The following is an 18,368-nucleotide window of genomic DNA, read 5'->3' as shown; positions in this document are numbered from 1 at the left end:
AATACACTTTCAGTGCCAGAAATAACGGGGAAGAACTGACGGAACTACATACAAACGGGAGAACATCAATCGATAATTGTAGTACATAGAATCGAGGTGCAAAACTCTCTTGCTTCCACGTTCTCAACAAGGGTCTTTCCCCTTATCTGATTATCTTGAAAATAATGTCTTCGAAATGGAATACACTCTTTGAATTTCCGAAGCTATCATGGGTAGAAAAAGGGGGAGCGATAGATTATCTACAACTTGTGAAGGAACCAGACTGCCATTCTTACGAGTCGAAAGCTACGAAAGAGAGACAGTAATTGAAGGGTTATCGTGCTAAAGAGGCCAAGCACGAATTTTGCATCAATTATGTTTTCTATTCCGTTAAGTGGTATGTGAACAGAGTCTTTAAACACTGAAAGGGCTATCTACAATTATGATGCTCTGCCGTTTTCTAGCCTGTCACTTGCTTGTTTTCATTGGCGGTACAAAGGATAACGAAAACAACATGAATAATTCAGCAAAGTAAGGCAACAGAAAAACTGGTGACTGTAAAAAAAATCGTGAGAGAAGGTGAAGAAGCATTTTGTTTCTTATAATGCAACGAACGCCTTAGCAATAACTCACAATAAGCAAGCATTTAAAGTTGTTCAGATGAAAGGCAGTTATTTTATGGACTTTCAGTAATCAGATGAAATGATCATTAACATAACTAAGGTCATAAGTAATGCCTCTTGGATTAAATCACTACGTCTGGGGTAATTCAGATAAAAAATACTTTTGGTAAAACAGGGGGATGGATGTGATTATAATGTTGAAACAAATGGTGGCGAAAAGTAGATTTCAAAACTACCACATTCAGTGAAGTCACTGGTGCATAAGAATTATATTCCCAGAGGAAAAGAAGTCTTACAAGTATGATGGAATTCATACCTGATATACAAAAACAGTTTTACAGGTGAACTGTGCTAAGGCTTAACAGTAAAACGGTTACTAGAGGTAAAATCATTACAACAGCTCACAATAAACTCCGAGTGTACTCATTCCCCCACGGCTTGATAGCCCGTTTCGCATTTCAGTGCAAATTAATTTAAAAAAGTGTTCACTTGTTATTTTTGGATCAGGCCAAATGATAACTTGCTTTCCTGAAGTTAATGGGCAAGTGTTAATGTGGAGTTAGTGCATATTTACGTTCATGTCATTTGAATAAAGTTTATTCTGAACATCCTAGAAAGTACATTTTGTTACTTAACACCTTTAGCATGATAACCCTTCAACTGAGAAGAGAGCGGGGAAGAATTATAACCTATACACAATTTTATTCAATCTGCACATCGAGCGAACAGCAAAGAAAGCTAGTTCTGTAATTCTGTCAAAGACACCAATGGGCTCGAGCTTCGAAAAACAGTTGAATGGAACAGCCAGTATCTTGGAAACAGCTTAGAGGATGAACAGCAAAACAAGGAAAACAAGAATATGCAATCGAATAAAATCAGGCGATCTGAAAGAATCAGATTGTCAAAGCAAGGAAGGAAGGTTGGAGTTTAACGTCCCATCGACAAAGAGGTCACTAGAGACAGAGCTCAAGCTCGAATTACGAAAGGATGGGGAAGGAAATTGGCCGTGCCCGTTTCAAAGAAATCATTCCAGAATATGCCTGGAGGAATTTAGATAAATCATGGAATACCTAAATCTGGATGTCAGGACGGGGCTTCCAACCGTCGTCCTTCTGAATGCGAATCCAGCGCGTCAACCACTGCTTCACCTCAATCGGTCACTGTGAAATGAGAACCTGAAAGTACTAACAGAGTTTTCATATTAGGGCAACGGAATAACTGACGAGGGCAGAAGTAAAGCGGATATAAAATGCAGACTGGCAATAGCAAGGAAGGCTTTCCTGAAAAACAGGAATATGTCACCACCGAACGTAAGTTTCTGCGTTTAGGAAGTCTTTTTATGAAAATACTTATTTCGAGTGCAGCATTATGTGAAACTGAATCATGGACGACACACAGTAAGGACAAGAAGGGACGGATTCCTTAGAAATCTTATGTAACTGAAAAATAACAGGAAGACAGGATAACCAGCGAAAATGTCCTGAACTGAACTGGTGAGAAAATAGCTTTAAGGCTCAACGCAGCCCAACTAAATGAAAGGATAGTTTGATAGCACCCTGAAGCATGAAAGAACAGTTAATTTGGTAATGGAGGAAAGGGTGAGAGGATAAAAGCTGTGCATGCTCCGGTTCAGAGGTAATCATTAAAAATGTTTACTAACGAAATTAACGAGAGCAGCAATATTATAAGGAAAGAAGATATGTCAGCATACAGACACTGAAGTTAGTAGAAGTTCCACTTTAAAAGTGGCGTAGCTGGTTTTCGTGGTTAGCCATTAATGGGGTGATGCTAGACCGCGTATCAGTAACAAAGGTTCGAATCGCCAATGCTGGCGTGCATAAAAATGCGTACCACAAACTGTAATCGTACTTCGTAAATCATGAAAAGATAATGAAGGAAGGTTCTATGACAAACTTCCTGGCAGATTAAAACTGTGTGCCGATCGAGACTCGAACTCGGGACCTTTGCCTTTCGCGGGCAAGTGCTCTACCAACTGAGCTACCCAAGCACGACTCACGCGCCGTCCTCACAGCTTTACTTCCACCAGTACTTCGCCTCCTACCTTCCAAACTTTACAGAAGCTCTCCTGCGAACCATGCAGGACTAGCACTCCTGAAAGAAAGGATTTTGCGGAGACAGCCTAGGGGATGTTTCCAGAATTCTGGTTCTATGACTGATCATGCAAATTTGTATATAGGCTGCTACAAAGGCAGCCGATTAGTTGCATAACATTATCAAGACTTCCACGTCGCCTCGTCTCAAATTAATGCTGAAACCGATAAATACGGATCAGGAGACGGTAGATGCAGTCATTCCCCTTAAATAAGAACATTTCAGAATTTAACTGATATGTTCACATAAAAACTCCACAAAAGCGTGCGTCTGCTTCGGAAGCTAAGAGAGACGAGAGTGGGGAAACAAGGTTCCTCACTGAAGAAACTCGAATCATTTGTTCCAATAGACATTAGTTCACATATCAAGAGTCACAGATTACGTTTACATCGTGTCGTTCCATCGTTGGAGCGGTTGGTTATCCAATTGATTAAGAAAAAGAGTATCACAGAGAGTGTGTTTGCATACAGTAAGGAGACTGAAACGGATGGTAGGGTGTAGTAGTGGAGAGCATATAGAAAAACTTACTGAAGTTAGAGTATTATAGGAAGCTGCATCAAACAAATCTTGCGGCTGATGAGATTATCAAATCAGCAATGAAGCAACAAAACCAAGTCTTCAGTTGAAAATTTCTTTATAAGAAAACCTTCTTCCCACTTTTTCTGCTAGAAACACATTTATTAGGAGAAGAGTTCTCACACAAATTTGTTCTGTTTATTATTCGAGCAGTTTCATCACTTCTCCTTGATGGGTACAAATAACCTTCACATTACTTTCACGCATGTGCAGAAAACACAACACCGATCTGTGCGTGTGCTGCTCGCGAAACAGTGAATATGAATTGCGTGAATTATCGTCAAATTTGGGCTCATTATTCCGCATACGACAAATGAGCTGTGGAGGCTCATAACAGGCCATACCGTGGTATATGCCGCGACAAAGAGAGTGCGTACGACATGCTTAACGAGCTGTCAAAGATGGCGTCGATTAACATCCGTAACAACCAGTGCATCAAACTAATGCACTGCTTAACGCTTTTCCACGCCGGCATATAGAAACAGTTACAAGTCGCGGGCTCTCGTTCAGCTTAAAGCGCTCCGTAAACTGATGGAGGAAACAGTCATATATCCATTTGTGATTGAATACGTAAGCATAGAGAAACGTCCTGTTTACACGAGAATCATTACGGAGCATGCAAAGTCGATCTCCTGATACAGTATAAAGCGTAAATTGTAAGAGAAGCGCAGTAAAGAGGCACCGCGAACAACCTAGGAAGTGGGGAGTAGACTACAAGAAAATTAGATTGGTTGCTTGAAATGTGCACTGACCACCGGTAATGTGGCGAAATGGAACTATTCTCACTGCGACAGCGCCATTCCGGTTACGTGATAAATATTGTAGACGGATATGTGGCCGGCCGGAGTGGTCGAGCTGTTCTAGGCGCCACAGTCTGGAACCGTGCGACCGCTACGGTCGCAGGTTCGAATCCTGCCTCGGGTATGGATGTGTGTGATGTCCTTAGGTTAGTTAGGTTTAAGTAGTTCTAAGTTCTAGGGGACTGATGACCACAGATGTTAAGTCCCATAGTGCTCAGAGCCATTTGATGGATATGTAGGCTTTAGTACCTGCTAGATGCTTCGCACCTTCATATGTATTAGTAGGGCTCAACCTTCCACAGTAGTTAACGAAAAACAGTGAGTAGAAAAGTACGTGAGCAGCCAAAGTAGGTTTTAGTATCAGTTGAGTGTTGTGTTACATATTAGTTCTGCTGACACTGTTGTATTTTCACGTAAGCAACAAGAGATAACTCATATTTTTAATATTGCCATGTACTCTCATGATGGTTAAGTTTCAATATATTGATCGTACTGTGTGTCCAATTGTTTCATATGCAATTAACTGGAATTGTCTTTTGAAATCGAAGTGGAGCTTTGCAGCGCAAGACAAACGCGAAGACCAGCCACAATGAAAATATGGTTGCCACATCGTCAAGACATCCTATTTTGTTTATCGCGAAAATGAAGTATCTGTTCACCGTAAAAGCACTCAGTAATTTGATGTGAACGAAAAGCTTATAATTGTCTTCCAGTCAAAGGGTAGAGATCGTTCTTTGTTGGTCCAAATGGCTCTGAGGACTGTGGGACTTAACTTCTGAGGTCATCAGTCCCCTAGAACTTAAAACTGCTTAAACCTAACTAACCTAAGGACATCACACACATCCATGCCCGAGGCAGGATTCCAACCTGCAACCGTAGCGGTCGCACGGTTCCAGACTGTAGCGCCTAGAACCGCTCGGCGACTCCGGCCCGCTGATCGTTCTTCGTATTCTATCATATTTGGTGAAAGTTACTGCCTGTAATAGTTACCGCCTGTAATGATAGTTAATAGACTGTGAATCATAAAATTTATTCAAAGAAATAGGTTTTAAAATAACATGTTTGTTATTCTGCTTAAATCTATTTGATGAACTTGAAAATGTAGTACCGAAGACGTTAGAAATCCAAAATAAACTTGCGGAAAATAAGTGATTTGAAATTTGACATTATTATAATCCAAAGATTGTGTTCTTACAATGTTTAAAAGAAACTAGTAACATCTTTTGACCAGTTACTTAAGAAATAATCCTATTGAAAGACATTATAGTCTTTCTGGCAACCCTTCTTTCTCCTGTATTAACTGACGACATCGAACGCAAATTCAAGAAAAGAAAGATGCAACCAATAACCAAGATCATAACGACAATTTATGCCAGGAATTGTCTCGCGTTCTTGCGTTTTGTGGAAGTTCATATCGGTGAAGTCCATTATGTAGCCACTGAATTTTCCGCAAACAGTGTTAATTTACACAGCCGCGTAAAGAGAGAAACAAGCCAATCAGAGAGAACACTTTATGATGTGACTTGTTCTGGCTCGTAGCTACACTGCTAATATTTGCAGATTACAAAGAAAAATAATAATTCCCTGCAATTCTTTCGGTGTATTAAAACTGTATTTTTCTTCTTTTTTTTTTAAGAAATGTTTTTGCCTCAGCCAGTTCATCATTAGAGAATTTGTCAATTGAACACGAAGGAGAAGCGTTCACAGTGCGAATTTTTCGTCGCTCTGAGTTTTGGAACTGCAGGCTGCAATTAACTACAGTATAAAGCTGTTAACTGTTAAAGTCATAAGTACACTACAAGCAGGATAAATAACGACGAACAGGATAGATAACGACAGACAGTTGGAGCCCAGATGTGTCTCCACTGTAGGCACATCTCCGGACCCATTCAGCTGCCAAGTAACTATGTCACAAACACAAGAACTATAATAGTTTAGAGGAGAGTTTGATTTGTAATTTAGTTTACTATTATTTTACTATCCTCCTTTCTGTTCCTTTTTGAAGAGACCATCTGGTGATGTATTGGTGATAGTCGATACCGGTAAAGCCAACGTTCGACTGAACCGCGGCTTAAATACCCAAAGACACAAAAATTACAATGCGGTCACCGTATTTCCGTAAAGCAGCGTGTCTTGTGGGTCTAAGACTGTGTTTCGCTACGCACTTAAAAACACCGTGATGCGTTCTAACGGGATAGGCGTCTGCAGACAGACAACGGTAACGCAGCAATGAGTCGCTTTGAGAGCGCGCGTGGACTCCGGAGGCAGCGCAGCGGCAGGGTGGCCGTCGTGGCGGCTAGGGGGGCGAGGGAGCGGTAGTCCAGCCAGAGGCGACGGCACTTACCTAGCATCTGGTTGAAGATTTTGTCGAAGTTGACTTCGTTCTTCTTCTCCAAGTACTTGTGCATCACGCTCCGCACGCTGAAATCACAAAAGGGATAGATTACGTTATTTTCTCCCCGTTGTTCTGAAAAACTATTAAAAAAAGTTGTGCGAGTGCTGCTCCACAGATTGGAAATGTTTAAAAACATTCAGAAACATTGACTGCTGACTGAACAAAATGTGCCATATACACTGGTGTGCAAAACGCTAGAGAGGAAAGTAACTATCGCATGATTTATCGCTGACAGGGAACACAGCTCGATGGAACTCGGACCACACACAGAAATAACAGCTACAATATAGTACTGAAGGTGATGGAAAAGAATACGCAACGATACAAACAGAAACAACACTTTTATTCAAAGATAATAGTTACACTGAGGTCAGCGCGATTCTTGATGGTCCCCTGGAAATTACATGGTTGTTAATATGGTGCGTTATCACCGTGAACGGCCATTCGTGCTCTGTAACGTGCTGGCCACACCACTGGTAAGGAGCTGTGTTAGGGTGTTCCATTCCTCCAACTGCTGCATGCCCGTTGGTACACGTGAACGTGCTGCTATACTTCTTCCCAAAGCATCCCACAAGTGCTTAATGGAATTTAAGTCGGGGGAACGGGCAGGCCAGTTCACTCGCCGAATATCGTCTCGTTCCAAGAGCTCTCCCTCCTGCGCTGTTATACAGATGATTATCAGCTCTGTCCAGCACAATCGACAGAGGTACCACTAAGTAGTTGGTAAGATAAAAACTGTAGGGATTACAGATCATACAGGATCGCAGTACGACACAATTCTCAAAAAATTCCAAGTGTCGCCTTTGAACATTACAGGATTTCCGAACGCTGTTAAGTACAGAATATTTCACGCAGTTTACCCAGAGGTACCGGTAGCTCAGTGAGTAGCTTGTAGATCTTCTAGTGCGGAAGTCCCCTCGTTCGTTTCCAACTGGCAGCCACTTTCTTACTTCTGTTTAAATTCAATGTTTATTATCAAATAGAAATGTTAATCAACAAATACTGAATCATGACGTTTAGTTAATAATCGCATGAAAGTGAATTAAAATTTGATTCCAGACGTGCGAAATGGAAAACTTGTAATATTCTATCAGTAGAAGTTAAAGAAGTCTCTTAGGTGTTTCAAATTTTTGTGCCAAATTTTAACTTATTGTGCATAATTCGTGTCGTCTTACGATTTGTAATTAAAAATAAAAATATGCTGCTTTCAATTAAAAAATAGCGGTCAACATTTGTTAATATTGCCATTTTATAATAAACCTAGAATTAAAATGATAAATTGCTACAAGGGAGAATGTAAAACCACTCATTCCGTAAATGGAAAACTTACATACTACACTCCGTTAATACGCTGGAAATTTTCTGTAGCTGTGTTCCGTTATCTTCGAAGGCGATTTTTTCGATTTTTTTTTTTTTATTTTGCGAAGTGCGTGGTACTGCTTTGGGAAATGATGGACAGGTACTGACCTTCAAATATTACAGGCATGAAGAAACTAACAGGGTGAGGGTCACACGACACAGCTGATGATGAGACCTTAAGCTCGGCAGCGCCACTGCTTCTGTTCGATGTGAGTAGCCTATGTGCTGGCACCGGGTTTCGTCCTCTCCCTTTCACGTGACACCACCCTATACATGCACCCACACTGAACAGACAATACACACCGCTCATATCTATCGTGGAAATTGGCAACTGTGCGCGGGGGGGAAGGAAAGCCTAGGCGGCTCAAACAACCTCTCTGTGTCTCCGGGGCAATAATACGATATAATTATGACTATACAGATCAGCCCGTTATACAAACAACTACTCTTTCTGATATGCAAACATGTTTCAGCATTTTTGTGCATCATCAATGGGTGCTTTTTATTCAGTGTCGTAAAATACAAACATGTTTTACGTAACAATTATTGGAACAAAATGAAGCCTAAGAATATTTTAGGTCTGTTGAGATTATCTAGAATCTAGGCTACGTAGGACATTATTTACATTGTAAAGCTTTCCGTCTACGAGAGAACTATATTATTCTTGGTGTGGTCGATAATAAAATATGTACCGTATTTCTGTGCGTAATTCTACAAGAGATGAGCACGGAGATGAGGACGGGTACACGGAAATAAGTAATGGCGAAATGTCTTCGAGCAAGAAAATTACATTTATACTTACAGTTATTTCTTAACTCGCCAACAAACCTTACAATTTCTTGTACGTGGCTGGACGTTCAGAGACCGTGAATAGTTACGATTGAAAGAAAACAGCCCTCTGTCACTATTTTTAACGAATTAACCGGGTTCCAACACTGCTAGGAGTGTCTTCCTCAGAATTTAAATTAAATAATGGTCTATAACATAGTCACAGAATTATGACAAAATGGTTCAAATGGCTCTGAGCACTATGGGACTTAACATCTATGGTCATCAGTCCCCTAGAACTTAGAACTACTTAAACCTAACTAACCTAAGGACATCACACAACACCCAGTCATCACGAGGCAGAGAAAATCCCTGACCCCGTCGGGAATCGAACCCGGGAACCCGGGCGTGGGTAGCGAGAACGCTACCGCACGACCAGAATTATGACTAAAAACGTATGATACAGAGTAAAAGTACAGAATCATCGTGAAAGACTGGCAGTACGTATACGTCATTTATAAAATAATAAATATGACAAAAGGGCATTAGTCACAAAGATATTTAAGATAAAAAATTGTGATGGTGAGCCACTAAGGGCTGCTCGTTACTTACGCGGTTACAGGTTGCAATGATACTTAGTATCATACGTTTTTAGTCATAATTCTGTGACCATGTTATAGACCATTATTCGATTTAAATTCTGAGGAAGACACTCCTAGCAATGTTGAAACCCGGTTAATTCGTTAAAAATAGTGACCGAGGGCTGTTTTCTTTCAGTTGAAACCTTACAATGACATCATTTCGTCGCAGATGCCGATCTATATAAGAATGTAAAGGAAGTTCTACACAGCCCAAGATTCTAAAGAGCAAGGTACTCCTAACAACCACAACATGCATAAAACGTTTTAGTCTTCATTTCGTTCCCATGATTATTACATAAATCTTGTTTACATTTTAGAAACTTCAATAAAAGTACTCACTGATGATGGCACAAAGGTGCTGAAACATGTTTGTGTATTAAAAACCGTTGTTTGCACAGAAGGGGGTACACCTACCAGAGCTTAAAAATCAAACGATAACTGCGCCATTTCAGTGTTTGTTACTTTGCACTGATACCGTGCTGTGGAAGCAGGCAAAAGGAATACCCGGGCAAATTCTCGTAGGTAGGATTAGTAGCGCGTGCGGAAGGTGTGTAGAGGTATAGGTGGTGTGGAGGGACGCGGGCTGACGGGCTGTGGCGCGCCCGCGGCCGCGGCTGTACACAGCAGCCGTGGAAGGGGTGGGGGAGGGGGCGGCGCCCCGTGGGGTCAACACTGCGGCGCTCATCAGCCGGGGTAAACAGCCGCCGATCGATGGCCGCCGCAGGGCGGGCGGGCGGGCGTCGGACCGGCCGGCAGCCGCTGCCTGCTGGACCGGCCCCCTCGCTCGGCCGGCGCTTCCTTCCGCGTGCCGCCTCACTACAGTCCGAGGAGCGGCCAGGTGAGCAGTCGAGCCCCTGCTATCTCTACCCAGGTGCCCCCCCCTCCACGACCGTTCCGCAAGACAGGGCTATACCGGCGGTTTATAATTCAAGGTCGACACAGTTTGCGCATACAGAATGTAGTCTGTGGACTACTCTTGTATATGTCTGTCTACATTAATAATTAACAAATGTTGGCTATGGGATTGTTTAAAATGGTTCAAATGGCTCTGAGCACTATGGGACTTAACATCTGAGGTCATCAGTCCCCTAGACTTAGAACTACTTAACCCTAACTAACCTAAGGACATCACACACATCCATGCCCGAGGCAGGATTCGAACCTGCGACCGTAGCGGTCGCGCGGTTCCAGACTGAAACGCCTAGAACCGCTCGGCCACTCCGGGCGGCCCGAACGGTTCTAGGCGCTGCAGTCTGGAAGCGCGCGACCGCTACGGGCGCAGGTTGGACTCCTATCTCGGGCATGGATGTGTGTGATGTCTTTAGGTTAGTTAGTTTTAAGTAGTTCTGAGTTCTAGGGGACTGATGACCCTCAGATGTTAAGATCCACAGTGCTCAGAGCCATTTGAATTTTTTTTTTCCAAGCTCGTCATTCCCCCTCCGTGCCGTGTCCTCTTGTCTGTTGGGGACGCCTGAGCCTGTTCCTGGCAGTGGTGACCGGAGGCTTGGTCCAGCGTCGATGTGATGGGGTGGTCTTACTGTTATCTAAGTAGCCAGAGTCTACGAGTCTAGCTTATGGGCTACTGACTTTCCCATTAAGACAGACAGTTTCCATTACCATCTGGAATCAAAATTTGTGAAAAGACCTGACAGGAATCAAAACTTTCCGCAACATGCGATACGTAAGAGCAGAAAATAACCGAATAAAATGCTCGCATTCTGCTCCTGGGGCAGTATCGCTCAAAGACCTGAATGCTAAAACGATTTCATACAATTTCTCCAGCTCGTAAAATCGAGTCAGCTGGCAGGCCTTCCCGGAAGAGGAGGCAAGTCATGTGTACTCTGGCATGCGATGGTGATGTTCTACAGTGCTTTAACATTTCTGAAGTTGAGATTTAGTGATCCCCCATGATAAATAAAGTTACGTTTCCAATACAGAAAGCCCGCAAACATTCGAAAGTGTGGAATTCTGTTCAAGCATTGTCTGGTGTTGTAAGCAAGCGTTGCGATTCAATGTGCGTGCACGTGCTCGCTACGAAGACACCCTCACTTGACGCCATCAGTTAGCCTAAAATGATGCTTAGAGAAAGAAACGGACTTTTCGAGTTCTTATTGAGGCCACTAAACATTTTTAAGCGTGATTAGAAGCTATTGACCCTAAACAACTACTGAGCTGTTTTGTCTTGAGATTATTGGCGTAAGTTGCTAGAAGCCAGTTGGAGACAGTGTATCAACTGCTGGCGGTGTAGATTTTACCGTCGCGGTAGGTTTCTGAACGCTATCAGATAGCAGGAATAAAAGTTCTTCCACAACAACAAAAATTGATGAGATGGGATATGGTTACCTGCCATAAGAGTTTAACGATGCCATGGCATGCTTTCTATAATCTAACTGAACAGTTCTGAGGTGGTCTCTTGCGGTAACTAAGGGGTACAATTTTTCTTCTCGAGACCGTTCGAAACGTACTTGCAACGACATTCCCCGGGCTATCTTTTACTGCCTGCCACAATGTTTAGCGGCTCCTATTGCACACAACACAGCACCTGCACGCCGCAACTTTGCGAAGCCACTACGACCAATCTTTACCCTCAGGCAAATGTCGCGTGACTTCGTTACGTGTGTGCACGTCTTCGATTCCCATTCATACAGGCGGTTACCAACCAGTACGCCACGGTACCGGAGAAGGCCAGCGTTGTTCGTACCCCAGAACAGAAAAAAACACTTGGTTTAAAGAAGAACCTAAATTGGTGGTCCACAGACAAAAGACATTTGTGTGAACATATCAGCAGAGTCAGCGACTATACGTCGCGACTTGAGTTAACCTACCAAAAGAGACGTCACACGCACACACAGTATTAGGTAGCACATGTACCTGGCAGAAAGACCCTTAAAAGACCATAGCCATTACACGTCTGAAAAAATATCTGGTACACTTTCAAACATTCTCACGTTGGGTGGGTACCGACTGCGCACGAAAAGGTTTACTGTTTGTCCAACTGCGGCGAGAGCAGGTTCAGCGTTACCTCATCAAACATGTCAGCTGCGCGCTATGAGATATGTTACAAACAGGACGACTGCGTACGCGTGTTTTATTTGCTACTTGGCAATTTACAAAACTGTTGGTAGCACTGTTTTCATTAGTCACTTTCGTTAGTGCTGTGGTGTGTGCGGCTGTTCCCGCTCCCCGTATGTGACTTATTAAGCCAGAAACGAATTGCAACGTTCCTGTGGACCATATGACAAGTAAAGAGGTCACAAGTTGATCCATATTGGAAGAAATGAATTTCGGAAACGTATGGAAGCGCAACGAGGAGTAGCCTGGAGGTGCACAATAAAAACACGTAAATCACGTGTTTACTTAAACTATTCTTCAACGCACATTCTGTTTACTAATGAAGCACCGAGAACTCAAACACAGAAATAATTTCCAGTAGTGTAAAACGGAAGGCTATAACTGAATTATGTGAAATATCTTTACAATCAAAAAGTAAAGAAGTTGCCTTGAACTGACTCCAAGATGTTACTAATATTAAAGAAATAATTTTTTAAAAAGTGCTTGTTATCATAATCAGACGGAATGAATATAATTTTCGTTTCTTTTTATAAACGTTGATGAGTGCCTCATGATGGAAATGCGTACTTCTTCAACCATTTTAACTATGCCGATGACTGCTCTAGCTTAGTAGTCATGCAGAGTCCTAAGCCACTGAAAATGAGAAGGAAAAAGCTGTAGTGCCAACTTAACTTGTGTTTTCCTCCTTGTGCAGTTGACTTGACCCAAAAATTGACCTCCAGACGCAGCTGACCTATTTTGAAAAGTAACCACGCGCGCAGTTTACCACTTCAAGAGCTGCTAAAATTTTGGGTCGGCGCCTAGTCGCAATTACCCGCCTATGTTTAGTTTCGCACAGAATTACGTCGGCATTCGAGATAAGGCATCTCTCTCACCAATATAACGCACAGGAGAACGCTGCAATCATTGTTGCACGTGCAACTAAGATAAGTACGCACATTCAAAAGAAAGACACACGCACCTTTACACCATCTATACATTGTGGTAAAAGGTTTTTAACAATGTTAAGTGGAATACACTCTTTGGATTTCTGTAGTTATCACAGATAAAATACGAGCAATGATGTGTTACTTACTTCTTCAGAAACCAGACTGCATTTCTAAAACTCGTTGACATGAAAACAGTGCTGAGACAGTGTTGTAGCATAATCCTCGCGTCATTTAATCTGTACATGGAGAAAGCTGTGAAGAAAACCAAAGAGATATTGGTTAAGGGAATTAAAACTCAGCGAGGAGAAATTAAAACTGAAGTTTGCCGATGACATAAATCTGTCACAGATGGCAGAAGACTTGGAACATCAGCGGAGATGAATTCTAAAAATGTAAATACCGGCGAGGGAATTAGAATTAAGAAGAGAGACACTAAAGTAGTAGACGAGCTCTGCAACTTTGGGCAGCTGTACAACTGATGACAACGTAAGTAAAGAGGATGTAAATTCCAGATTGGCAATAGCAAGATAAGCTTTTCTAAAGAAGGAAAATACATTAACATTGAATATTAATGTAAACACTACAATGTCTTCTGTAAGTGAAACGTGGACGACAAACAGTACAGACAAGAAGAGAATTGAAGATTTTGAAATGTGGTGCTACAGATGAATGCTGAGAATTATATGGGCACATCGAGTACTGACTCGAAATGGGGAGAAAGTAGCTTTGTGGCACAAGTAACCTAAAAGAAGTTCTAATGGCTAGGCAATATCCAGAAGCATCAAGGCTGGGTTAATTTGGTAGCGGAGATAAGTGTGGGGTGTACGCACTGTAGCGGGTGACGAAAGCTTGACTACAGCAAGTAGTTCCAAATGGAATCAGGTTGTCGTTACACATATATAGATAACCTTGCATAGTATACACTATCTTGGAGACCTGCATCAAATCATTATTCCGACTGACGACTACAACAACCATACCCTAAAACGTACCGACACACTTGTTTTATAGAATACGGCAAAAAAGATAATCAAAATATCCACGGGTGTACTGCCGGTCTACAGTGTCCAACGGGCACAATATTTCGGCGATCATACATGTCGCCATCATGTATGATCGCCGAAATATTGTGCCCGTTGGACACTGTAGACCGGCAGTACACCTGTGGATATTTTGATTATCAAATACGCCGGGAGAAACTCAAGAATCACACTGCCAAAAAGGCTTAGCCAGTTAGACTGCTCAAAAAATAGCAGCCTCGATGGTCAAATTCATGATGGCAGCAATGGTTTATTAAGGAGCCGATTAAACAAAAACCGCAGCTTAATCGGCAGGGACATTCTTAACGCTCGAAGCCCACGCCCCAGAAACGAATGTAGGCTACCCTCTTTTTGGTTCTTGCAATACAGATTAAGCAAGGAACATTATCCACAAAGTTCATAGCGGCGAAAGATTACTATGGTTACTAAAACGCTAGATGAGACGCCAGTTCATGGAAAATGTGGCACGGAGGAAATTACTGAGAAGGGTAAAAGACTTAGTGCTTACGCGGTCTGATTCGAGACTGCTGATGGTAGCAGAACGACTTTGGAAGACTAGTAAACTGCACTATTTTATGACCTCTTGCAATCATGGTTGCAGCGCTGAGGATTAAATAGTAGCTATAAAAACGTTGTAGCACCGTCTTCAGTTGCAGAAATTGATGTGGCTCACAGTTCTGTGTCAGATAGAGTGCTTGCCTGATTTCACAGCGGCTAGTGATAAGTCTCATCAGCCTTGTAGTCTGCGCTTGCAGGACTTGCGTGTGCTACTGTGCCGGTATTTATTCGTTGTCGTTACTGTTCAATTGTTCAAACATACCGATAACACCAAAGTTATGTTGCGAGTGTATAAACTTAACGACATAATAATATGGTGTGTTAGAGGATCAGCAGTACCCACGACTACCCAGATCGCCGATCATTATCGTGTCATGTATTTTGCAGAAAGTCACAACGCTGCAGAGAACCTACACGTTTTCTGTGACGGGAGCGGGGAGGGGAGGGGAGGGGAGGGGAGAAAGCTACACCTGGCACAGCGAGCCATCTACTATTCCTTAGGCTGATGGGAAATCCATTTACCCGCGTTCCTGGCGTCTCACAGTTCCTGAAAGTGCTGGTAAACTGCAGAATAATGCACAGCCAACATTGTGACCGCTCACTGTAAATACTAGCGAAGGACGGCCTCCAATACCGAAATACATCCGTAGTTATCGAAGGCAGCGAACACGTGTCTAGTCATTATACAGGATGATTTCTGCATCTTATTTTGGTGTGACACGACAAGGTTTTGCTGTCATCTTCAGGTCTACAATATGCGAAACGTCAAGAGATGAAAATGTCGAATGGATTAATAAGCTTTTAGGTATTGGCAGTATGTTGAGATAGTGGCTCCTCTACTTCTCCACGCTGTTCAGGCAAGATCAAAACCAGTTTCGAAACACACATTTAGATGTGTGAATGATGAGGTCATTGTAATGAGAATTCCTGTTACAGCTGACAAGCGCTGCATGGGGGAAACAAAAGAACTCTGCAAGGGGTAAACAAAAGGACCATTATTTAATAATAGCAGACTGGAGAGTGCGACGTGTAAGGGTAAAGATATAGATCCACATTACTCTCCGGTAATTGCACCATCTCTGGTGTTCCCGTTGGTTCCAGAAACAGCTGGCGGCTTTTTCTATGTCGGGCATTACATCTCAACTCTACAAACATCGGGAGTTGCATAGAGTGGTATGGCAACTCGACAGGATGATTTATTGGTAGGAAAGTCGTCGCGCTCAAATTATTCTCCGAACCGAGAGCTGGGTGAAACATGAAGTAGAAAATCTGAAATATTTAACGAGGAATGGAAAGTACATAGGAAAGACAGTTTACACGCAACAGGAGGAGACGTGTTTATTGCAGCCGACAAACATTTTGTTTACACTGAAGCTGAAATCGAGTGTATCGAGTGTAAAGTTATCTTGACGCATGTAACACTTCTAGATGAACTTAAGTTAATTATCGGATGTTTCTGCTGGCCACCCGGTTCCATCGAAACAGTTACAGAATCATTCAAATGAAGTCTTCGATCAGTAGCGCGGAAACACCCCGATCATGCAGTTTAAGATGAAGGCGGCCTTAACCAACCGAACATAGACTGGGACGTTTAAGCGATTGATGGCAGGAGGTAAGGACAGACAATAAATTAGTTCCAACACGTTTTTTGAAATTGTGTCTTGTGCAACTAGTTCGACAGCCCACACGAATTGGAAATATTTACGACCTTACAGCTACAAACTGACCAGATCGTTTCGACAGTATCATTATAGAGACAGTGAATAGTGAAAATGATAGGATAGGACGATGGTTACAAAAGTTAACAACTTAATCACGAAGGGTAGGGGAGTATTTATGCTGGAATGAGCAGATACGAAGTTGTTAACATCCCACATAAACAATGAAGACATTCTTTTGTTCCGATAGGACGGACGCAGAGCAATTATGGGCGATGTTTAAACTGATTTAGGTTTCTCTCTGGAAAAGTATGTGCCGAGTAAGTGCATTAAGGATGGAAAAAATCCACCCTGGTTTAATAACAAAATTCGGAAAATGCCGAAAAAGTAGACAGTGCTACACTCTCAGGTCAAAAAAAGTGAGAATGTCGACTGGCAGAAGTAAGTAGAAATTCGCGCGTCTATAGAAAATATCGATGCACGAAGCAGACAAGTTCTACTGTCTTAGCGAAGGATCTTGCCGAGAACCCGAGAAAATTCTGGTCCTCCGTAAAATCACTAAGCGTGTCCAAAGCACTTACGCGAGGAGACCTCTTCTGGTCTTTGCAGTATTAAAACCTTAAAGCGAAATTAATGTGGAATCTCATCTAACATTGATGGCGACAAAACTTATTCCAGATTTCAATGGAATTATGGAAAAACAGAAAGAAACTCATTGCTCACATTACTGCCTCCACAAGTGGACTTCCTTTAAAAAAAACCTTGATTTTCGGTTACTGTAGTGTACTGTATTTTCTGTGTTACTGCACTGTTACCCTAGTACTGTAAGTCACTGTAGTTTCAGTCGCAATTTCGTTCACTAGGCAACACTCATGTATCTTTAGAATAAATTACTTACTGCTTTTTTGGAATGCGTTTGACACGGCGCTCCACTGCAGACTGCAGCACAGGTTTCGTTAACGGAGAACATTTTGAACATTTCCTGTAACGAAGTGTTTGAAGTCACGCTGGTACGTTCTGTTGCTGTGTGTTTCCATTCCATGATTAATGTGATTTAAAGTAATAAAATGAGCTCGAACATGGAAAGTAAGCGTTTCCGGACACATGTCCACATAACATATTTTCTTTCTTTGTGTGTGAGGAACGTTTCCTGAAAGTTTGGCCGTACCTTTTCGTAAAACCCTGTATACAGAGGGTCCGGCGGACGCGGCGTAAAGCGGAAACGAAGCGATTTATCTAACGTCCAATAGGGCACGATCATTGGCTTTCGGTTCAAGGGTGGAAACATTTCGGAAAAGGCTATTCGTACACTGTTGTCGACCGAGTGAGGTGGCGCAGTGGTTAGACACTGGACTCGCATTCGGGAGGACGACGGTTCAATCCCGCGTCCGGCCATCCTGATTTAGGTTTTCCGTGATTTCCCTAAATCGCTCCACGCAAATGCCGGGATGGTTCCTTTCAAAGGGCACGGCCGACTTCCTTCCCCGTCCTTCCCTAATCCGATAAGACCGATGACCTCGCTGTCTGGTCTCCTTCCCCCAAAACAACCAACCAACCACTGTTCTCCTGCCGCCGTGGTTAAAGTATGCCATGCATGGCGAACTGGCGCTATCCGATACCTGCGCCAAGCCAACTGTGGTAGACCACTGACCATAGATGACAGCGGTGAATGACGGCTGTGGAGACGTGTACGGGTAAATAGACGTTCAACTATTGAGGAACTGATTATGCAGATGAACCACGGAGCTACCAACAGTTTCTCCTCAACGACGATTCAGCAAGCTTTGCTGCGTACGGGTCTGTGCAGCACGCGCCGGGTTCATGCGCCCATGCTGACTGCTGTTCAACGGCGACGAAG

General features: G+C 42.7%; 1 protein-coding gene across 1 annotated transcript in view; it reads right to left on the bottom strand.

Moving 5' to 3' along the window:
* LOC124784259 (G protein-coupled receptor kinase 1) overlaps positions 1 to 18,368 on the bottom strand; it is a 1,113,962-nt gene that overhangs the window by 767,980 nt on the left and 327,614 nt on the right. Inside the window, exon 2 of the mRNA XM_047254087.1 lies at positions 6,435 to 6,511. Coding sequence (XP_047110043.1) covers positions 6,435 to 6,511 — 77 coding nt within the window. The remainder of the gene's footprint in view (positions 1 to 6,434; positions 6,512 to 18,368) is intronic.

This window comes from Schistocerca piceifrons, chromosome 1, assembly GCF_021461385.2.
Source record: "Schistocerca piceifrons isolate TAMUIC-IGC-003096 chromosome 1, iqSchPice1.1, whole genome shotgun sequence".
Taxonomy (NCBI): domain Eukaryota; kingdom Metazoa; phylum Arthropoda; class Insecta; order Orthoptera; family Acrididae; genus Schistocerca; species Schistocerca piceifrons.
This window is presented reverse-complemented; position numbering and strand designations above follow the sequence as displayed.